The 20886-nt window shown below is 37.6% G+C and overlaps 1 protein-coding gene across 3 annotated transcripts in view; it reads left to right on the top strand.

Annotated features, from left to right (window-relative positions):
• Window positions 1-20886, top strand: part of PTPRO (protein tyrosine phosphatase receptor type O) — a 230812-nt gene that overhangs the window by 176854 nt on the left and 33072 nt on the right. For 2 of the 3 annotated variants that reach the window (XM_073789003.1, XM_033867016.1), the window contains exons 13-17: window positions 3825-3964; window positions 6466-6598; window positions 8541-8661; window positions 13257-13325; window positions 15955-16038. In XM_073789003.1, the coding sequence (XP_073645104.1) occupies window positions 3825-3964; window positions 6466-6598; window positions 8541-8661; window positions 13257-13325; window positions 15955-16038 (547 nt within the window). The remainder of the gene's footprint in view (window positions 1-3824; window positions 3965-6465; window positions 6599-8540; window positions 8662-13256; window positions 13326-15954; window positions 16039-20886) is intronic. The other variant, XM_019937134.3, reaches the window with a different exon arrangement.

The raw sequence follows: 20886 nt of genomic DNA, 5'->3' as shown, positions 1-20886 counted from the left end.
CAGAACATGAACCTCTAAGCCATCCTAAGCTATGAGGCTGAGCTGACCTTGCCTTCTCATGAGAAGAGATAGACAGCAGAAGGGGAACCCCTCTGACCAGTTTCTGCCAAGAATTTCCAGACTTCTCTACCAAACAGGAAGAACTGTTCTAACCCAGTACTATACAATTCAAATATGGTGAGAGCCACAAATGTAATTTTAAATTTTCTAGTAGTTACATTACAAAATAGTAGAAAGAAATAGGTGAAGTTGAGTTTAATATACTTTATTTAACCCAGTAAATCCAAAGTAGTACCATTCCAACGTGTAATCAATGTAAAGAAATATTAATGAGATATTTTTATTCTTTCTTCATACTAAAGTCTTTGAAATCTAATCTGTATTTTACTCATGCAGCACCTCTCAATTCAGACTAGACACATTTCAAGACTAGCCACATGTGGCTAGTAGCTACTGTGTTGCACAATATAATTCCAATATTTTAATACATTCCCTGGGGCAGATGATGTCTTGAGTAGTGAAATTTAATTATAAGCCCCTCCCAATCTAATTACACCTCCACTTATGAAATATTGTGATAACTTTATTTTCTTTGGAGTAGTAGTGTGGAAATTCTCCCTAATATATCTAGGAAAATATACCGATCCAAAGATCATAAGTCTGCAAGCAGGTGATTTGTGAATGTTACTCATTAACTACTGAATGAGTTGTGATTCTGTATTCACAATGCAGAACTGAAACGCATTAGCTCTTTCAGAAAAGAATGCAGAGATAATGGGTATAATGATCTTGGAATAATCTATTGCCTCATATACCACCTGAGGGAAAAAAAATGTTACATGGCTGTTTGAGGTCCCAGATCCTTTGGAGATTTTCCTGAGGATCTACTTCTCACCTAGGTCCACATTCTCAGCCAGACTCAAAGAAATCCCTACTCCATTATCTAAATCATATTTCTTGGGCCACTGAGAAAACTTCTAATTCACAACAGTCCTTGACCCTGCCACTGAGAGCTGATGACTTTTTACAAATATAATCACTATAAAAAGGCAGAGAATATCAAAACTCAATGCCTGTCTGGTCTTACCTGATGCTTGAATCCTAATGCCTCTGTTTAATGAATCTTGACTTATGTTTTAAGTCTGTCAATAGATAACATTCATTGAGTCCCTACACTTGGCTAGTTCAAAATAAAGATGAAATAATTTATAACACATGGCTGCCATTCTTAAAGAATCTAATAGGACCCAGTGGAATCAGGACTTCACTCACATAGGTCGCACAGGAAATAGTTAAGGGCAATAGAAGGTCAGAGAAGGGATAGAGCATCAAGAGGCAGTCATCAGATAAGGCTTCAAGGAGAAGGTAAGACTTTTTCTTTAAGATGATCAGAAGAGAAGAAAGAGTACACTGAGGGGAAATACATGAGTTGAGATAGAGTAATACCTGTGTGATTGTCAGTGGGAAGACTGGCTTTACGGGGCAGCATGTCTGTGCGGGAGAGATGGTGGCAATGAGTAGCAAGTGGCCAGTGTACGTAGAATATTTAACACTTGGCATATTTGGATTTGACACCATAGACATTGATCACAATAGATCATTGCACAGATAGGATCTAACTGGAGCAAAGTGGTGTTATAAGACCTTTTAAACCATCGCTGGCAAAACGAAGAAAGAATCAAGTAAGAGGCAGGGAAAGGGAATAAGGGGCTGTTGTAATGAATGCTACGTGTGATGGCAAAAGCCTGGATGTACAATAAAATAAAAGGAATAAATAAAAGGAAGAGATGAAAGGAAGTATTAAAAGATAATGCAATCTGAGACTGAGAAGCAAGAGGAGAGCTTCAAAATTGTCATCTTAGACCATTGAAATAATGATGCTGCTTAGGACAGAATCAGGGGCAGGTGGAAAGCAGAACCGATTTGAGGAAAGGCAAGGACTCCACATTCCATTTTAACCTTATGGAGTTGAGGTTAATAGTGAGATATTTGAGTAAGAACAGATGATAGGTGCTGAGAAATCAATACGTAAAAAGTTGGATCCAGAAATTAGGATCTGGGCAATGTTCATATCAGAGGACTAAACTGATTTTATCTACCCTTCAGGAAAAAATATATAGATGTCCTAGGGATTCTAATCATAGTCCAAGAAACTCACTCCGAGGAGCAATTCCACCGTGTGTATCTTTTAAAGAGACATAGCCCAGGCTCAGCCTAACAGATCATCTATCTCTGCCTCAGACAACCTCACACTTGCTTCCAAAGATCCAAGTTCTGCAGGAGTCAGAATCACTGGAGGACTTAGTCTCTGACTCATAATGCTATTAGCAGTGACAATTATGAAGGATGTAAGAAGTGGAAGTAGACTTCTGTGTCTCATCAACCGTCTTCATCATAGGGCAAGCGAGACGATACAATGTCTAGAGGAATGAACAATTCATTGCAAATGAGAAAGGGGTCCTGACATCTATTGTGAGTTATACTTGCCCAAGACCAACTCATTTATTTCCTCCTTCAACTCTTGTGCCCAACTTTGTCAGGTTGCCTCTGGAAAGGAAAATGCTTCTTTTTCAGTTGGACACAAGTTTAGGTTACTGCAATAGATCACATCAAGAATGATTCTGACAAACTTCTTGGTTCTGGACATGATGATGATATTCCAGAAAGAAGGTCCAGACCTTCCCCCCACAAAGACATATCACTTGTCAGAAGAGTGAAATGGCTTCTAGGGCTTTTTTGCTAACACCAGGAGCTGTAGAACAGACTTGGAAGGGTGAGGCAGATAATGAAAAGAAATCCAAGTAACAAGCAAACAGTGTGGAGAGCTGTCTGTCAGGGACATGCTGATGGGCAGAGTATGCTATTAGGTGAACCTGACAGCAAGATGTTTGTCCAAACAAGCAATGTCAAGGAGATCTGACAGCAGGTAAGAGGGAGCCTGGCTTAAGAACTTGGATTCAGGCATAGCACTTTGTGTACTGGAGGAACTTGAGGGAAGGGCAATGCCCAAAGGACACGGCGGCAAGGAGGGGACCAGGAGAGATTCAGCAAGTGGGAACAAGACAGCAGACCACCTCCTAGAACTGGGGAACAGACAGGCATTGGTATCAAGCCTACAAGTCCAGTGACTCAGTTATTGGAAAGGCATACGAAAGGGCAGAGATAGAATGGTTTACTTAACTAACGGATTAATTTATTGATCAAAATTAAATGTCTAAAAGAATAAGATAAAGAAATCAGTCCTCTAACATTTTATCAACCATCCAGTCTTCTTCCATCAATCCTCTTCCTTAAAAATCATATTATCTCTTTAGCTTTACCCCTCTTAATTTTGACTAAATTTTCAAGAAGCCATTCCTCTGGCTAAATTATTCCCAATAGTCTCCCGAGAAAGGAAGGCAGGTTTTTGGCTCAGCACCAGACTGAATCTCCCCATGAGAAGGGAGCACACCGCTTTCGTTTTTCTCAGTCTTTTCAGTACAGATTTTTGTTTCTCACCCAGAAAATTCGGTATCATGTGGGCAGTGCTAACTCCAGTGTAGATGACACAAAAACTATTAATAGATTATGTCTATAGCAAAGCTGAAGTAGAAAACAGAAGTGTTACAAAAAGAGAAGTATAAAATAAAAGATGCAAAATATTCTGCCTTGCAAGTTAGATGACCGTCTTTGTAAAAGGACATATTTTGAAAGCAATATACACTCTTTATGGTGCTCTTAACTACCCATATTTGGAATTTTTTGCCTATTTTTTTCTTTTGATTAATGAAGGAAGGAAGAATATTTTATATTAAATTAATTGTTTTTAACTTATCTTTGCTCAGAACCAGCTCCTCCAAAATCACTCTTTGCAGTGAATAAAACCCAGACCTCGGTGACTTTGCTGTGGGTTGAAGAGGGAGTAGCTGATTTCTTTGAAGTCTTCTGTCAACAAGTTGGCTCCAGTCAGGATATAAAACTCCAGGTACTGTGTGCTCGGATTTTCCTTTTCTGAGTTAATTTTGATTAACGCTCATTATCCAAGCAAAGTGAAAATCTCCTCTTTCTTTGAATGATATAAAATGAAAATTTTCATGTACACTTTTGGTTTTCAGTGATAGAAATTTAAAATTATTCTTAGAGCAAGCCCGAAACCTGTCATAACCAACTTGCCAAATCACAAAGTTTATTTCCATCTTTGTATTTATCTTGTTTTTTAACATCTTTATTGGAGTATAATTGCTTTACAATGGCGTGTTAGTTTCTGCTGTATAACAAAGTGAATCAGCTATACATATACATATGTCCCCATATCTCCTCCCTCTTGCATTTGTCCCCAGTTCTTAGCCACTCCAGGTCATATTGAGGTTAAATTGAGGCATCTTCTTATTAGCCATTAAACTGATGGAAGGGATAAAGACACTGCCATATAAAATATAATTTAACAAATATGAACTAATTGCCGCTTATGAGAAAGGCATTGTATGGGACACAAATCACGGAATCAATACTTGCCTTCAAAAAATGTTTTTCATTTAATTGTGGATATTTCACTTGAGTAGAAATAATTAAAATAAAATATAAGTGCCAGAAGAGAGATCCATACTACCAAGAGAATTTAAAAGAAGTTAGTAAGGAGGACGATTTTGTTAGGGAAAGTGAACGCTGAGAGAGGTGATCCTTAAAGCTTTAGAATCACAAATAGCAGATATGATGAATACTGAGTTTTTCACGGGGTTAAATTGAATGGAAGGAGAGAAGTGGACCTGGGGGGGTGGTAACGAAAAAACTATGTTACAGCCAGACGTGGAAGGAAAAGGGCAAATTTGTGAGGGATGTCACAAAGTACAGTGCAAAGACTAATACTATGAACATGAATAATTGATGTTTTTTAAATAATGCAGTTCATGAGATTGAAAAGAAAAAAGGATTTCTGGGAGTACGAATCTTTTCCTATGAGTGTTAAGATAATTTGCTTTGATTTCTTTCCCCTTTTGATAGTCTGTTCTGCAAATGTATCTCTTTTTGATCTGTACTGAACAGCTGAATCTTTTTTCTATCCTAAGAATACTTTTGGAAAATAGCTACTCTGCCAGTAGTGAATTTTCTTCTCTGCAACTACAGTAATGCCTCCCTTTAAGAAAACAATGGTTACTACAACTGAGTCCTGTTAGCAAAAATCTTTCCTTAGAATCATTCTTTTATGGGATCATGAAAGAGATGGGAGTGGGAAATCCGTGCTCATGGCTCTCACCTATTTAGGCAGAGTTGTTTTCAGATCCTTGTTTTGAAAAACAGTATTATGCTGCCTCATGTTTTTATACTGTGCAGTTTACTTATCAGTGTCTGGCCATTGGCGCACCAAATTAACAGCTTCTTCTACTCAAGAATAAGTTAATATTAAATATTTTGGAGAATACAAAGTCTTTATGCCTTTGGTGGATGCTATTTAAAAGCCGAGGATGCAGACAAAGGGGATAGTGTTCTTAATATACAAAGATCTACTACAAATGAAAAAGATAAAGACCAACAAACCAAAACAAATATTTCATAGAAAATAAACACAAAATGTTCTTAAACATAGAAAAAGATGATCAAGCTCACTCATGGTGAAAGAAATGCAAAATAAAACTATAATGAGGTACAACTTCCACTAATAAGATTAGAAAAGCTCAAAAAGTTTGCAAATTTGTTGTGTAGGGACAGATGTAAGGAAACAGGCATTGTCACACACTGATGGTAGATGGGTCCCTTGGAAAATGTCTATGGAAGATAATTTGTCAATAGCTTACAAAATTAAAAATATATAACTTTTTGAGCCAGCAATTCAACTTTTAGGAATATGAGTGGTTGTATATGTATGTATATTCATACATACATACACACACATATGCACACAGGTTTTGTGTATATGAATGCATATGTGTATATATACATACATATATTAAATGAGTGTGTGTACATATACATATGTTCCCATAATTGTGAAGTTATATTCATTGTTGCATTGTTAATAATAGCAACAAATCAGACACTGCTTCAATATTTATTAATAGGGGACTGGTTAAATAAAGTATGTTCTTTCACTGGATTTCTATGCAACCCCTAAAATGAAATAGCTTTATCTGTGCTAATATGGAAAGAGTGCCAAAATGTACTGAGAAACAAGATAAAAAATAAGCAGAATGATGCGTAAACTATGTTAGCACTTACATTTTTAACTATATTCTTTCATGTTTATACATCCATAAAATACAGATGGGAAGAAAACTAACCTACCTGACAACAATGGCTGCTTCCATGGAAGAGAATTGGGTAGATGGGAAGTACAGAAAGAAGGAAATATTTTTCACTGCTTCCTTTTTGGTTTTTTATTTTTTACTCTGTGCACACATGTTACCTACTCAACTATGAAAAATACTGATAATTTAAAAACCAAAATAGATGAAGATAACATAACATTTATCTTGTTTTCTGCATCTCCAGGAACCGATTTCTGTTTCTTCTCATGTCGTGACCATCTCCAGCCTCCTTCCTGCCACTGCCTACAACTGTAGTGTCACCAGCTTTAGTCATGACAGCCCCAGTGTCCCTACATTCATAGCCGTCTCAACAATGGGTAATTACAGGCATTAGTGGACTCTGGTGTCTTTGGAAATTATATCTTTCCAGATTTTCCTTACGTTTTCTTTTTAAATATATATAATCCATCTTTTTTAAAAAATAAAACTCAGCTTTCATTGAAAAATTCCAAGCTTTGACTTCAGGGAGACTTTAATTCCAATCCCTAACTGCACTTATTAGTTATGTGATTTAGGAAAAGATATTTACTATCTCTGAACCTTTGTTTCTTCATCTGTAAAACTGGAATAATAATATGTACCTTGTTGAGTTGTTTTCAGGCTTAGAAATAAAGTACATAAAGCTCTAGCACATGCTGTCTAACTGCTAGTTGTTATCATCAATTTCATCGTCCCCCATCATCCTCTTCAGTGGTACCCACAGTACCCTAATCAGGTCAGGTGCACCTATTCTAGCCTTGACCTTTAGCTGTCACTGATCAAATAATGGTGAACCTAAAGTACTGGGTCAAAGCAGAAAAATTTCCAATCAAGCAGAAAGTATAATTGCGGAAATTAGATATTAATGAAAAGTCCAGAATAACGCTATTTCCTTATTCTTTTTTCTGAGTTACATTATTTGTTTTACTTCCCTGCTTGAGTCTAATTCTGTAATCTGAGACCCTCTCTGAAGCTGCCTGTAATAAAACCACTCTTACCATCACATTATCCCTTTACTGGTTCGTTTTCATTCACATAGCATTAATATGTTTTGCCACTACATCCAGTGACCACTAGAATAGACTTTTTTATTTTCTGTTTTTAGTTTTTGCTTTTTCAGAAGTGAGGGCAAAAATGGACCTGAAAAGTATATTAATGGTCTCTCATTTTGACATCCTTTTACATTTTCTAAAAATACTTTAATGTTCATGATTCCTTGTCATCTGTACAGCAGTCCAGTGAAACAGGTGATATTATTAAGCGTACTTGCAAGTGAGGAAAATGAGGCCAGAAGAGACTGGTAAAATAGCTTCCCCAAATGGCAGGTAATAGTCAAGTGAACTTGAACAGTCTCTTCTGACCATGAGTCTAATGTTCTTTCTGTTCAAGTACTTCTACCCATAAACTGGAGCCAGGCTGGCCCAAATGGAATGTGGAAAATACCAAAAGCCTTAGAGATTGCACAGGCCAGCCAGTTCTGTGACTTTGTGACCAATGCAGAGGATGGTATCTCCTCTTTTCCTCTGGTCCACTTTTAAGAGTTTTATAAAAATATTTGATATACATTCCCACCTTTAACATCTTGGTCTTCCAGATGCTGTGTGAAGTAGGCAATGTGTAAGTACCATTGAAGATGGATCATAGAAGACCTAGTATATGAGAGCAACCCCTGTTCTTAAGGACCCTGCAACTTATTAATAAGTTTAATCTCTTGAGCTGTGCAGATGGAAACACCTCGAAACATATGGTTACAGATCATCAGAATGCCTAGTGCTAGCGATGTGTTAAGTGCTGCAGCAGATGGCAGCTTGCTAATGCCTTTTTCATATACATTATTAGTTGTGAGGGAAATATACAGCTGTGCTTTCTGACTTTAAAGTCATGGGCATAAGATAAGAGCCTCCCCCTCTCTAAGCTTTTGAAAATGTTCAACAGTGATAATACATGATAATGACTTCTAGATATTTTTTTCAAGTGAACCCAAACCATGGCAGAGGCATTCTTTACATTTCACAGTTTCCTTTGATAAGAACATCCTGAATATGGGCCTTTGAAATGGACTCAATTCTTCCAGCCACCCAAACACTATTTGTCAATCTACGTTACTAGTTAAGAGTTGACCGGGAAGAGGCCATTGCTGGCTTGGAGAAACATCATTGTTGCTGTTGATGTTATCATCATAAGTTTGTTAGTCTTAAGGTCAGATGAGAAACAATGAATGGTCCTGTTAGTTTCCATGTCATAAAAGCTACAATGAACATGTATGGCTTTTCTCTTTAGTTACAGAGATGAATCCCAACGTGGTAGTCATCTCCGTGCTGGCCATCCTTAGCACACTGTTGATTGGATTACTGCTTATTACCCTTATCATTCTTAGGAAAAAGCATCTGCAGATGGCAAGGTAAGTTGTGTTTTGCTCATCTTTCACCCACAGCCTTTAAAATATTTTTGTTTCTCATACACGTGTGGCTTTTGCAGACCTAAATTGTACAGCCGTGAGTTTGCTTTCAGTTTCTATTTTGTGTTTTCTAAATAGACTTTTCAATATTATTTTAGAGAACATTACCATTGAAATAGTAAAGCAAAAGTTTGTTTACACAAAGTCAGACCTCTTACTATCAATCTTGTCATTTTAAGTAGCCCATACATTGGGATTCATTCATTATATTTGGATACTTCCAAATATATTTTGGTGTAAAAGAAAGATCTATGCCTACTCAGTACAATTAATGAAAGGAGTTAATATATATGGAGACCACAAGAAAGAAAAATAATCCCTTCCCTCATTAGTTCTGTTGAAGCTGTTTAGGAAGAAAATATTTTTAGAGTTTATGATTAGGTCCCTTCAAGTCCCACTATTAGTTCCTACCCAGGGCTGCAGGCAGTTTCGTTTTGCTTGCAGTTAGGAAAGTCTTTTGATTTATGATTTTGTTGATTCCCTATTTTCTTTGACCACTGATGCGCTTCTTATCAGAGCACATTTGCAAGTACTTTCTGTGATCCTCTATATTATCAAAACAATCCATCAATTCTCTTAAAAAAAAAAACAAAACTATTGCCTAGTTGAGTGTTACTGGGTTTGGAAAATCTGTATAAAATTTATATTTGCCCAATGCTAGCCTGCTGAATTGTCAATTAACATCCTTGTCCTTTCTCAGAGTTCTATCATTTAGTTATTCATAAATAAACTTATCCATCTGATAATGAGTCAATCACTGCCTTAGAAAGCACAATCAAAGAAAAATCAGAAATCCAAGTTGTCCACTAGGAAGTTAGCACCTAGCTGGAAATACATGAATAAATATATTTAAAGGTATAAACTGACCTGTAGCAGAAAGGAGGTAAAAATGGGATACCATGAAAGTCGAGAAAAGGGATTAGTTCTGAATATAAAAATCAAGCTTCTTGAGTGCTAGTGTTTGAACAAATCTTAGGAGGATAGGGAGGGCGGTGGTACAGCGCTGAGGCTAGAATATAAAGCTCTGAAATTACACTCCTTGGGGTCAAATCCTAATTGACAACCAACACAACCATGTGCAGTTCGCTGAAACTTCATTCATTAATTTAACAAATATTAATGGATACCTGCTCTGTGTCAGACTCCCCTGCATGCTTGGGATATGGGCTGCATCAAAAACAGACAAAAATCTCTGCCTTCGTAGAGCTTGTATGCTCGTTGAGGAGGTGGACAAGAAATAATAAAGATGAAAGTAAGAAGATGCTGTGGTGTATTAGCAGATGATAAGAAAAAAAACAATAGAGTAAAGGAGATTAGCATTCAGGCATGAAGGGGATGAGAGGAGCCCTGGAAGGCAGGTAGGCCTCACTGAAATGGTGACATTTAAGAAAAGACTTGAAGGACGTGAGGAAGTTAGTCATGTATTATCTGGAGGAGGCGTGTGCCCAGTAGAGGGAACAGCCAGAGCAAAGGCCCTGAGGCAGAAGCACGACTAGCAGGTTCAAGGAAGAGGTTCGCGTAGCTAAAGCAGAGGAAATGAAGGGAAGGATAGCGGGAGATGATGTAAGGTCCTATAGGGCTTCATAAGCCATTATCAGGACTTTGACTTTCATTCTGAGCAGAGGGCAGCCATTGCAAAATTTGGGGCAGAAGATATGACTTCTATTTTAACATTTTCATTTTGACTTTCATGTAGAAAAGAGTCTGTATTGAGGCAAAGGCAAAAGCGAGTATATTAACTGGGGGAGCCAGCTAATCCAGGCAAGAGGTGATATTGGTTCAATCCAGAGTAGTGGCAATGGAGGTAAGAAGAAATGATCCTCTTCTGGATATATTTTGAAAATAGAGGAGTTTACTAACAGGATTTGCTCGCAAATTGAGCTTGGAATGGAAATGATTAAGAGTCAAGGATGACGCCAAGCTTTTCGGTCCTACCAACAGAAAGGATGGAGTTGCCATCAACTCACATAGGATTCTAGGTGAGGATTTCAGAGTTGGGGGAACATCAAGACCCCAGTTTTAGAAATGTTAAGTTGGAGGGGACTGCAAGTGCAGGTGTGGAGTAGGCAGATGAACATAAAAGTCTGATGTTCAGGAAAGAAGTCTGGATTGAAGATATACATTTGGGAGTTCTTAGCATACAAATGGTATTAAAGCTGTAGACTGGATGAAGCCTGGGAATTAAGCGTATATTAGAGAAGAGACCATCAGCACCATCTAATATTAGCATTTTCAGAGAGAAACTAAAAGATAATGGCAAAAAAAGAAAGACTGACAAGGCATCCAGTGGAGTGGAGGGAAAACTAAGATTGTGGTAGCCTGGAAGCAAGGGAAAGAACATTTATCAAAAAAAAATGAGGGCTTCCCTGGTGGCGCAGTGGTTGAGAGTCTGCCTGCTGATGCAGCGGACACGGGTTCGTGCCCCAGTCCGGGAAGATCTCACATGCCGCGGAGCGGCTGGGCCCGTGAGCCATGGCCGCTGAGCCTGCGTGTCCGGAGCCTGTGCTCCGCAACGGGAGAGGCCACACAGTGAGAGGCCCGCGTACCGCAAAAAAAAAAAAAAAAAAAATGATAACAACCCCACATTAGTGGACGGTTAGGAGCAATACTGCAGTAACAGCATAGTGTCGTAGGAAGCATGCAATACATGTTAGCTCATAATAGTAATAGTGGAAGGAGTGGTAACAGAGTAGAAATGGAAGTAGTGGTATTTGTGATGGCATTATTGCAGGAACATCCTTGTGATGCATACAGCAAAACATTTAGGAGAAGTGCTTCTACTTCAGCCAGCTGCTCATTAGAGCAGAGATTCTTAACATTTTTTGGGCATGAGTCTCTCTGGCAGTCTAATGAAGCCTGTAGATTTCTTCCAAGAATAATGCTTTCTTTCTCAGTGCATAACATAAAACACATAGGATTAAAAAAGAAATTAATTATATGAAAATATGGTAATCAAAGTATTCAGAAAACAAATGTGTTATATGCTTCTTTATTAACACATTAGATAACAATATTTAGTAGAGTATCTAAGCAATCTCATAATTTCATCAGAGTGATGACGATGAACAATATTTCAACATCTGCAGCAGGTCTATTGTAGAAAAATATCTTCCGTTTCTATTAGCAAATCTCACAAGTGCTGATGATGTTATCGGGGCTTGTTGCCTACTTTAATAATTGAAATAATTGTTAAATTTCAGTTACAGGTTGTGAAAATAAAGATGTACTTTTTTTCCCACATATGTTCATAGAGCCCTAAATTCTATCCTCGGACCCCAGATTACGAAGCCTTGAGGTAGAGTAAAATAGATGCCATATACAGGAAACTGACGCAGGAAAATTAATTGATATCTAATTTATAATACATGCAGCACAAAATAATGAAATGTTAGTGTATTTTTGTGTTTTAATAAATTTATTTATATTTGGCTGCTTTGGGTCTTCGTTGCTGCGCGCGGGCTTTCTCTAGCTGCGGCGAGCAGGGGCTACTCTTTGTTGCGGTGTGCGGGCTTCTCATTGTGGTGGCTTCTCTTGTTGCGGAGCACGGGCTCTAGGCGCGCGGGCTTCAGTAGTCGTGGCTCGCAAGCTCTAGAGCTCAGGCTCAGTAGTTGTGGTGCACGGGCTTAGATGCTCCGCGGCATGTGGGATCTTCCCGGACCAGAGATCTAACCCGTGTCCCCTGCATTGGCAGGCGGATTCTTAACCACTGCGCCACCAGGGAAGTCCCTGTTAGTGTATTTTTCAAGGAAGAAAGTTATCCTTAGAACACTCAAGTTAGAACAGGCAGATAACTGAAGTAATTAGCACATTATGCCAATGTCAAAATCTCTGCTTCAATTCTGAATAAGTCCATCAATTTCATATAGAGGGAAAAAATGAGAGGTATGCACCCCAGTGAGCTATGTTATTTATGCATGATATTAAACAAAAGGTGGAGAAAGCATGAGAACTGTATTGACCTTTTTCCTCCACTTCTGGGAAAAAAAACTAACAGTATTTTCTACTGACTCTGCGAAAGCCAATCTACTTCAGTACGTATCACTCTTTTCCTCTCAAGTGATGAATAGTATGGGCATCACAACATGAGGGGAAATTTTTGAAGGAAGAAAACAATCCAGTTTGATCCACTATCGTTACAGAGAGGAAATCAAAATGCTATAAAAACAAAAAATATTTGCTAAAAATGGAAAACCCTTAGTCTATCTAGGAGAGTTTCTATACCTTACTATTGAAGACTTTGTAAAAAATATTCTGCCCCACATAGTTCAACGATTTATGTTAGCATCATGAGCGCCCTTTGGTAAGTGTTGTGAACTGAATCCTTCTGGTTTCAAATAACTTGATTTGGGTGTGTGCGCCCTTGTGAAAAATTGTTTTATTTTTCTATATTGCATTGTATCGGAAAGAGGAATACATGCAACTTATATTAGCTTTTTTAAAATTTAATGCTGTGATGATTAGCCATTAAAGGCTCTCATGTCAAGGTAAAGAGTGCTCTGTGAAGCACTAACCTTGATCTTGTGGTTCCTTTCCAACAGGGAGTGTGGAGCAGGGACTTTTGTCAATTTTGCATCCTTAGAGCGGGATGGAAAGCTTCCATACAACTGGTGAGTATTGTTTCAGAACAAGTCTCTAGATGGCTTACCTATGCTATGTGTGCTCTCAACTTGATTGTACTATCTTTGGGCGATAGAAGGTTTTGCCTGATAATCCTTTCATAATTTCGGTGATAGTAGACTTCAAGGTGACATCTACTTCACAGAGCATATTAGTATATGTACGTTTAATTCAGGTAAGAAGGAGAGAAAATGAGGTAGTCTGCTGGGTATTCACTATATTACACAAAGGACTGATGCAGTCGTACAAGTTGCCCACAACTGGGCTGAAGAAGGGTTAATAATACAGGAGCCTCGTGGAACAAGTGTGGTTGAAGGCAGGAGGGGAGACTCCAGGGAAGCAGTGGGAGACAGAGCAGCGTCTCTATTTAAAACTCACATTTCAGTGCCTGGGGATATGAGCTACCCATTCTGTTCAAAAATCAAGCAGAAGTATACAGCCCAGGGCTCTCAGGTCTTACACTTACAGGCAGATAAATATCAAAGCTAAGAAAGTTCCCTGAGAAACATAGCCTCATGTTTCTTTATGCTTGAGTATTAAGGAGGGAGGATGTATTCTGAGAATTAAGAAAGCATTGTCAAGAGATTGAATTTGTTGATGTTATACCTAACAGCGATCCATGGGAATTAACATATATATTAATATATTAATTAATATACAGAGCAATTAATACCCAACAAAATTGCTGATTAACTAACCACTTAATATGAAGCCAGCACTGCTTACGTGATCCAGTTTGTTTCTTTCACAAGCAACCATGCAAAGCACATTTAAATATATACATTTCATGTTAATCCTCAGTAAGTGATTTTTTTTTTCTGTTTTCCTAACTCCCCCAAAATGGTTACTCTGACAGAAATAAATATGTAGAGACAGGAAATTTTAGCAGTGGAATTAATGAGGGAGGAATGGCCTTATTTAAACTGTAAATTCTACTTCCCTAAGTGGGACACTAGTTGAGATCCACTCTAGGTGAAAAATCTAGGTGAAATAGGATTCTCTTTAACCAGAAAATATGTTGTACTAGTCTAAAAGGTCAACCAGAACAAAATTCCATTTTGCTATTCAAATTTTTTTTGCTATTCAAATCTGATTAATTTTGCTATTCAAATTTTGCTATTCAAATCTGATTAATTCAACTGTCAAGAGAAACCCATAAACACTTGCTGGTAAAAAGTTAGAAAACATTTCTAGGTTTGTCCAAATGTAATTAACACCTTTTCCAAGATTAAGAGGCTGACTCACTGATGTTTGTTTCTTGCCTGGCCTACCCTTAAGAAAGGCCCAGTCATAGAGCAGTGACGAGGGGCCCATCTAGGAATTGATCCCATTATACCTGTGACTCAGGAGAGCTACGTATTGACTAACTACACAACTGGTCACAATTTACGGAATTTATGAGAGAACATTTATGGGAGAACTGAGGCAAAAGAGAATTCATTTCAGGACATTTCTATAAAATTAAGAAAATTCTCTTGCAGCTCTGGGCAAAGACAGTTTTGCCAACACTGACATTTTCTCGTTAACTGAGAAGACATATCTCAGGGGATATTTGTAATAACTAAAGTGACAAGGTGACATCATTTTTCCCCTAATTCTCAGAATAACTATAGATACAACCATAGCCTATTTTAAAATCTGCATTAATAGATGTTCTATTTTAAAATTGGTCTAAATATCTGAAATTTGATTCAAACCAGGCATTTAAAATTAACAGTCTGCATTAGTGTTAATGTGAAGCTAAGTAATTTTGCTCCCACTCAACTGAGTATAAGATTAGAAACTAGGGGCTTCCCTGGTGGCGCAGTGGTTGAGAGTTCGCCTGCTGATGCAGGGGACACAGGTTCGTGCCCCGGTCCGGGAAGATCCCACATGCCGCGGAGCGGCTGGGCCCGTGAGCCATGGCCGCTGAGCCTGTGCGTCCGGAGCCTGTGCTCCGCAACGGGGGAGGCCACAGCAGTGAGAGGCCCGCGTACCGCAAAAAAAAAAAAAAAAAAAAAAGATTAGAAACTAGACAGCTGATGAGCTACTTATTTTAAATGAATGATACGTGGGTGTCATACCATACCTCTGTTTTAAGGATTATTTTTTTGGAAGTGATATATTAATTTATACTTAAAATAATATAGAAAGTCGCACCTAACAGTGCAGTTTTATAAGAATGTGTCCTGAAAGCTTGTTTACCAAAATCAGTATACACAAACTAACCATTTGTATTCCATACACAAGCTGCTGTTAGCTGTCAAATGTTAGATTTCTTAAAATAGGCTTAAGCATCGCAAGGGTAATACCCAAGAATAAGACTCGAGATAACGGATGAGGCATTTCGGAGCCGAATTGAACTGAATGCGAAACGTAATCACCTAACAGCAGGCTAATTGACACAAACCAAGTTGAAAGAAATATGTCTGATTACAATAAGATGTGAATAAAACTGATTTTGGCAACATTATAGCACTTAAGTCCTCTCGTTTAAATTTCAGAGAATGGAATATTTAATTGTAATTAACGTGCTTGTCATTTTAATTGATCCCAGTAGGTAATGTACTGTTCACAGTTTGTATTACTAACTCTTGCCACTTTTTCATCTTTACATCTGTTATCTATTAATGCTCACAGGCGTAGGAGTATATTTGCTTTCTTAACTCTGCTACCCTCATGTCTTTGGACTGATTATCTTTTGGCATTTTATATTAATCCTTGGTAAGTGATTTTTTTTTTTTTACTGTTTACAAAGTCTTTAAAAGTTAGCTTTCAGGAAGTAAACCAAAGGGAAAATCCTTTTTAATGATTTTATGTGTTTGAAGCATGTAAAATTATTAATTATGTATTGAAATGGATTAAAGCAGCTAATGGTACCAAGATGCTAACTATAATGTTTTCCCAACTGAATGTTCTTCTTGTGATGTTCTTGACAAGCTTTTCTTCCATTTATTGCTAAGTTATTGGTTTCTTCATTGAGTCAGTCCATGGCCTCTCATCTTTATAAATGATGCCTTTCATTTTTCTCACCATTTCCATTGATTAGCTCCCTATTTCCAAGAAGGAAAAAATGTAATCAGGTAAAGAAACCCAGAATACTATGTATTTGGGGCCTTCGTGGTTTTATGATAATGCTCACTCAGCGAATATTAAACAACTGACTGTGTGCAAGCCTCTTAGTATAATCTTCTCATTTAATTGTCCACACACCTCTGCAGAGATTATTATCAGCACCATTTTACAGATGTGGAAATAGAGGTATAAGGAGACTAACTATCTTAACATCATATGACTATATAGAAAATTCAGGTTCTAAACCCAAGTGTCTCTGAAATCTATTCTTTCCTCTCTAAAAAGCAGCCTCCTATAAATTCTTATTTTCTTGACTTTTAAATCATTTTAATAATCAAATCTCAAAGAGTATCCTTTACAGTTTTTATAATATACAATAATAATGATTTTCAATTCTGAGACTAAAATATCTAGAAGGGCTGTTTCTTTTTCTGAGCCATAAGTATAAAGGTAGCAGAGGAAAAAAAAAATCATTATCCTTAATGTTAGTCCATGATGTTTAGGTACTAAATTATGTACAGACAGATCCAGAAACCTGGACAACTTGAGAAGGACTCAGATAAAAGCAATAAAAGTAGTTCATGGACTGGGGAAAAAAAAAGTTCATGGAGGGTTGGGGCCGGACTTCAAGATTTAAAGCAATCCGGAGAGTTAGCTATTCAAAAAGACAATTGATCAAACATTCTTTGGCTTCTCCGAGACAGAATAAATACAGTGGGCAAAGTTAGAATTTGAGTTGCAGTGGGAAAAGAATAAAAAAAGAACTTTCTCACAGTGGAGATTGTTAATACCGCAATCTGTATTTTCTTTAAAAGAGAGCTAGGTGAAAAACTTGTGAAATATGGTAGACACTGATGTATAAGCAACAAATTCAGAAGAATGTACTGGATGATGAAGACCCCTTCACCATTATTCTAAGTTGATTCTTAATAACAAGTCTCCAGTATAGGACTTCCCCATGGTCAACCAATATTTTAAGTACTTAACATCACATGATACACATCAATTCCATCTTGACTTTCAAAATATACATTTACTTTGAACTTAACATCTACTGATCATCCTCAAGTATTCTACCTATCATTAGAATACTTGGAGCCAATACTGTTAGCGTACCCTCTACAGATTTCAATTAAAACGAAAGAAAGACGCAGGTAATGTTATATTCCTTTCCCTACTTAATTCTCTTTCTCATTTTCCCTAGTTTGTTTTAAGCTTATATCAGGCAGGCCTATGCTTGTTTGTATGTCTTTCTTAATAGGTCCCCCTGATGAACACATATTTTGGAATTCTAGCAACTCCTTCAAGGTCTGCTATTTATAGTACTGATCAAATAACATGAGACCTAAGTTAGGGGGGAAAAAAAGCCCTGCAGTAGTCTTTTGAAGACTGGTCCTGAGGCTGAAAATGGTTTTCTCCAGGTGAGAAGAGAAGGCAAAGCATAGAGCCCCAGGCTTTCTACACTTTTCGTAAACTACACACATATTAACCAATGAAAAGATACCGAACGTAAACTGTTTTCAGCCCTAGACTTGCGCTCTGCCAGAAATAAAAGAGGTAAAGTTCATGGTCCCTGATCCTTCAAGTCCGACTCAGCAAACTCACAAATTCACCCGAATTCCCTACTCTTTGCTACTTTTCTCTACATCTAATAAGTTGTGGGTATTCTCCCCTGTTTTCATTTCTATACAGTCTTTTAAAATCCTCCTCTAGATGTGTTTGTCTTCATATTTCACCCACCCGTTAACAACCACCCCAAGAAACAGAGCCACACTCTCTTAACACTGCCCGGCTTTGTCTCTAAACTATCAACTTCTTGGAAAGATATGTTCCTGTTGATTGTCTAAAATCCGCCTGATGCCTCTGATGGTTGTGTGGAAATCCAGAGACTCTCTCCCTCATAGGTTGCTCAAACCTTTTCCCAGGTGGTGGCAGAACCGGTGTAGAGCCTACGGGCCTCATTGGCTTAGTCCCAAGATTGTATTCTGCCAGGATTTCTGACTTTATTGATCTCAGATTGTATTTCCTGTTCAAAGAAAACCATCTCAATTGGACCAGCTCTATCTGGATTCAGTGTTGTTACTCTCATTTTTTGCTATCACGGTCACCTCACGCCCTATTCACATTCATCTGTCTGTTCTAAATCCTCAGCAGTTGGCATTTTAAGCGTGATGCAATATTTAGTTTAAACTGCTCAGCTTTACTCTTGTTGTTGCATGTTCAATTCAGAGAATGACATAACTCTAAAGACCTTTTTTAAGATGTGGGGATGATTTTTGTTTAGTTCATGAAAGAGTAAGTAATGCTTAGGAATTTGTGGTCATTTAAAGTTTTTGACTTTACGGTTTTGGGTTTTAGTTTCTGTTTGTTTTTAACCACTGTGAACCCCATGTCTCTGCCATTGCCTCGTTTTCCTCTTTGGAATGAATTTCATTCTGGCGGGCTTTCCAAGATGGTCATAACCCTGAAGAACTTATAAAGAATGCTTCTTAACTTCTGGACGTCATTAGGGTTTTGAACCTAATCTAGTATAAGGGAAAGAGGAAAGATAAAAGAAGCACATCATCCTGTATGCATATATACTGTATGTTGGATGGGTGTTATCAGTTATTCAGAAAATCTTTCACAATGATAAGATGATGTCTTCAACATCACCCAAAATGGTCACTGTGGCATGCACACACACGAGCTCTTTCCATAAAGTGCTAAAGTGAACATTGCTAGCAAAACCTGAATTTACATGTTTAAAAGTGAATTATCCCTTGATTTGAGTCTTAGGATCAGCACGGCAATTGAAAATGCAGGAAAATTCTATCAGTGTGGCTGTGGAGTCTCATAATTCAGTCCTGTCTTGTACCACAGCCTTAAGATACAAGAACCCTTTGGAATCTTCAGGAATTCAGCAAAATCCAATCAGAACAATGAAAGTTGCACACAAATCATGAAGACATACACTTAAAACAAGAGGTCATACAAAACATGTGGTAGAATTTCATATTATATTTAAGGTTCATTCAATTAGTGAATGAGACTGAAAGAAAAAAATACTGCCTCTAAAAAAAAAAAAAAAATACTGCCTCTCTTCCATGAATCAGGTTTCCACACAGCTGTGGAATAGTAGTGACTTAATATTTCAGCACTGAATGTATTCAGTGTCACCCTACCACATACATTTGTTTCTTCCCAGTTTCCCTTAGAGTCTGTTTGCATTTGGAAAGGTTTTGTGTTTTTCTTTTTTTAATTTCACTCTGAATCACAAAACATGTTGGCAGCCTCCTGACATTATCAGAAGTGTTCCTTATTATGCTAACATTATGTTTTCATCAAGCACTAAAGTAATGGGCTCCTACTATGCAAAGTAAATGTAGGATTCCTAACGTTAACTAAATTAGCATCACGAGAGCAGAGTAAAAGAATTATTCAAGAGGTACACCATGACAGTGGTCTTTTGGGGGGATGAGGGAGAGGTGAAGTAAAACTAGAATGTCTATTACCTCTAAATCCCAAGTATGGAAAACCAAGAGAGGATGAGGGAGAAAAAATAGGACAAGAACTATTAAAATGTACTGTCTTCACTCAGAATTGAGAAGAAATAAAAACTATCTGAAACTAGAAAAGGAAAACCAGGAACACCACTTGCCTTTATGGATATTTCCTTTGCTGCATTACTTCCTCTCCACCCCCAAGTGCCATTTCCCCAGTGGGATCCCTCAGGAGCCCAAGTCTAATATCAAATCCTTAATTGCATCATTAAAAAAATTGTGAGGATGACATAACAAAGATGTGTTGTTTCAATTCAATTAAATAAGCATTTATTGGCCACCTGCTAGTGTTCCATTAACTGTGCTCAGCTCTGGGGGACAAAGGACAGTCTAGCAAGGAGCACATATACAGCTGATGGTCAGACCACGTAAGAAATACTCATGAACCAAGTGCTATGAAAGCCCGAAGGAAGCAGTGCTTCGTTCCGCTAAAGGCTTTCCAGAAATGCGGCTGCCCAAGCATTCCTAATTTTCAATATAAATAAATATTTTGGCACATAAGAGTACTCAGATCACACCTGGCTATTTACTATCGATTGTTTATGTTCTGAAAGTCTGGGTGCTTCCGTCAATATTTCAAGACCTTTGAAAATTACTTATAAAAATTGTCACACTCAATCATGTATCAATATCATTTATATAAGACAATCTAAATACAATAATGAAGCCCTTCAGCAGATACTATCTTAGCATTAGCTAACTTAGGTCAGTTATCTTATGTGTTGGTAGAAAATAGTTCCCCTTTTAATAAAAACCTTAAAAATATAATAAACTGAAACATACGTTAGTATTACATGTGTCTGAGCTTGCAGACTAGCAATGAATTCAGAACAAACAGGTAATAGGTATAGTTCCTCAGATAGCTGAAAAACTAGTTCAAAACAGAATAAGAACAACGCCGTAATAGAATACATGACACGTGACAACACTGATAGCACAAATTCACATTCCCGAT

The sequence above is a fragment of the Tursiops truncatus genome, chromosome 11 (genome assembly GCF_011762595.2).
Source record: "Tursiops truncatus isolate mTurTru1 chromosome 11, mTurTru1.mat.Y, whole genome shotgun sequence".
Lineage (NCBI taxonomy): Eukaryota > Metazoa > Chordata > Mammalia > Artiodactyla > Delphinidae > Tursiops > Tursiops truncatus.
The sequence above is the reverse complement of the archived record's forward strand: the minus strand, read 5'-3'. Positions and strand labels throughout refer to the sequence as shown.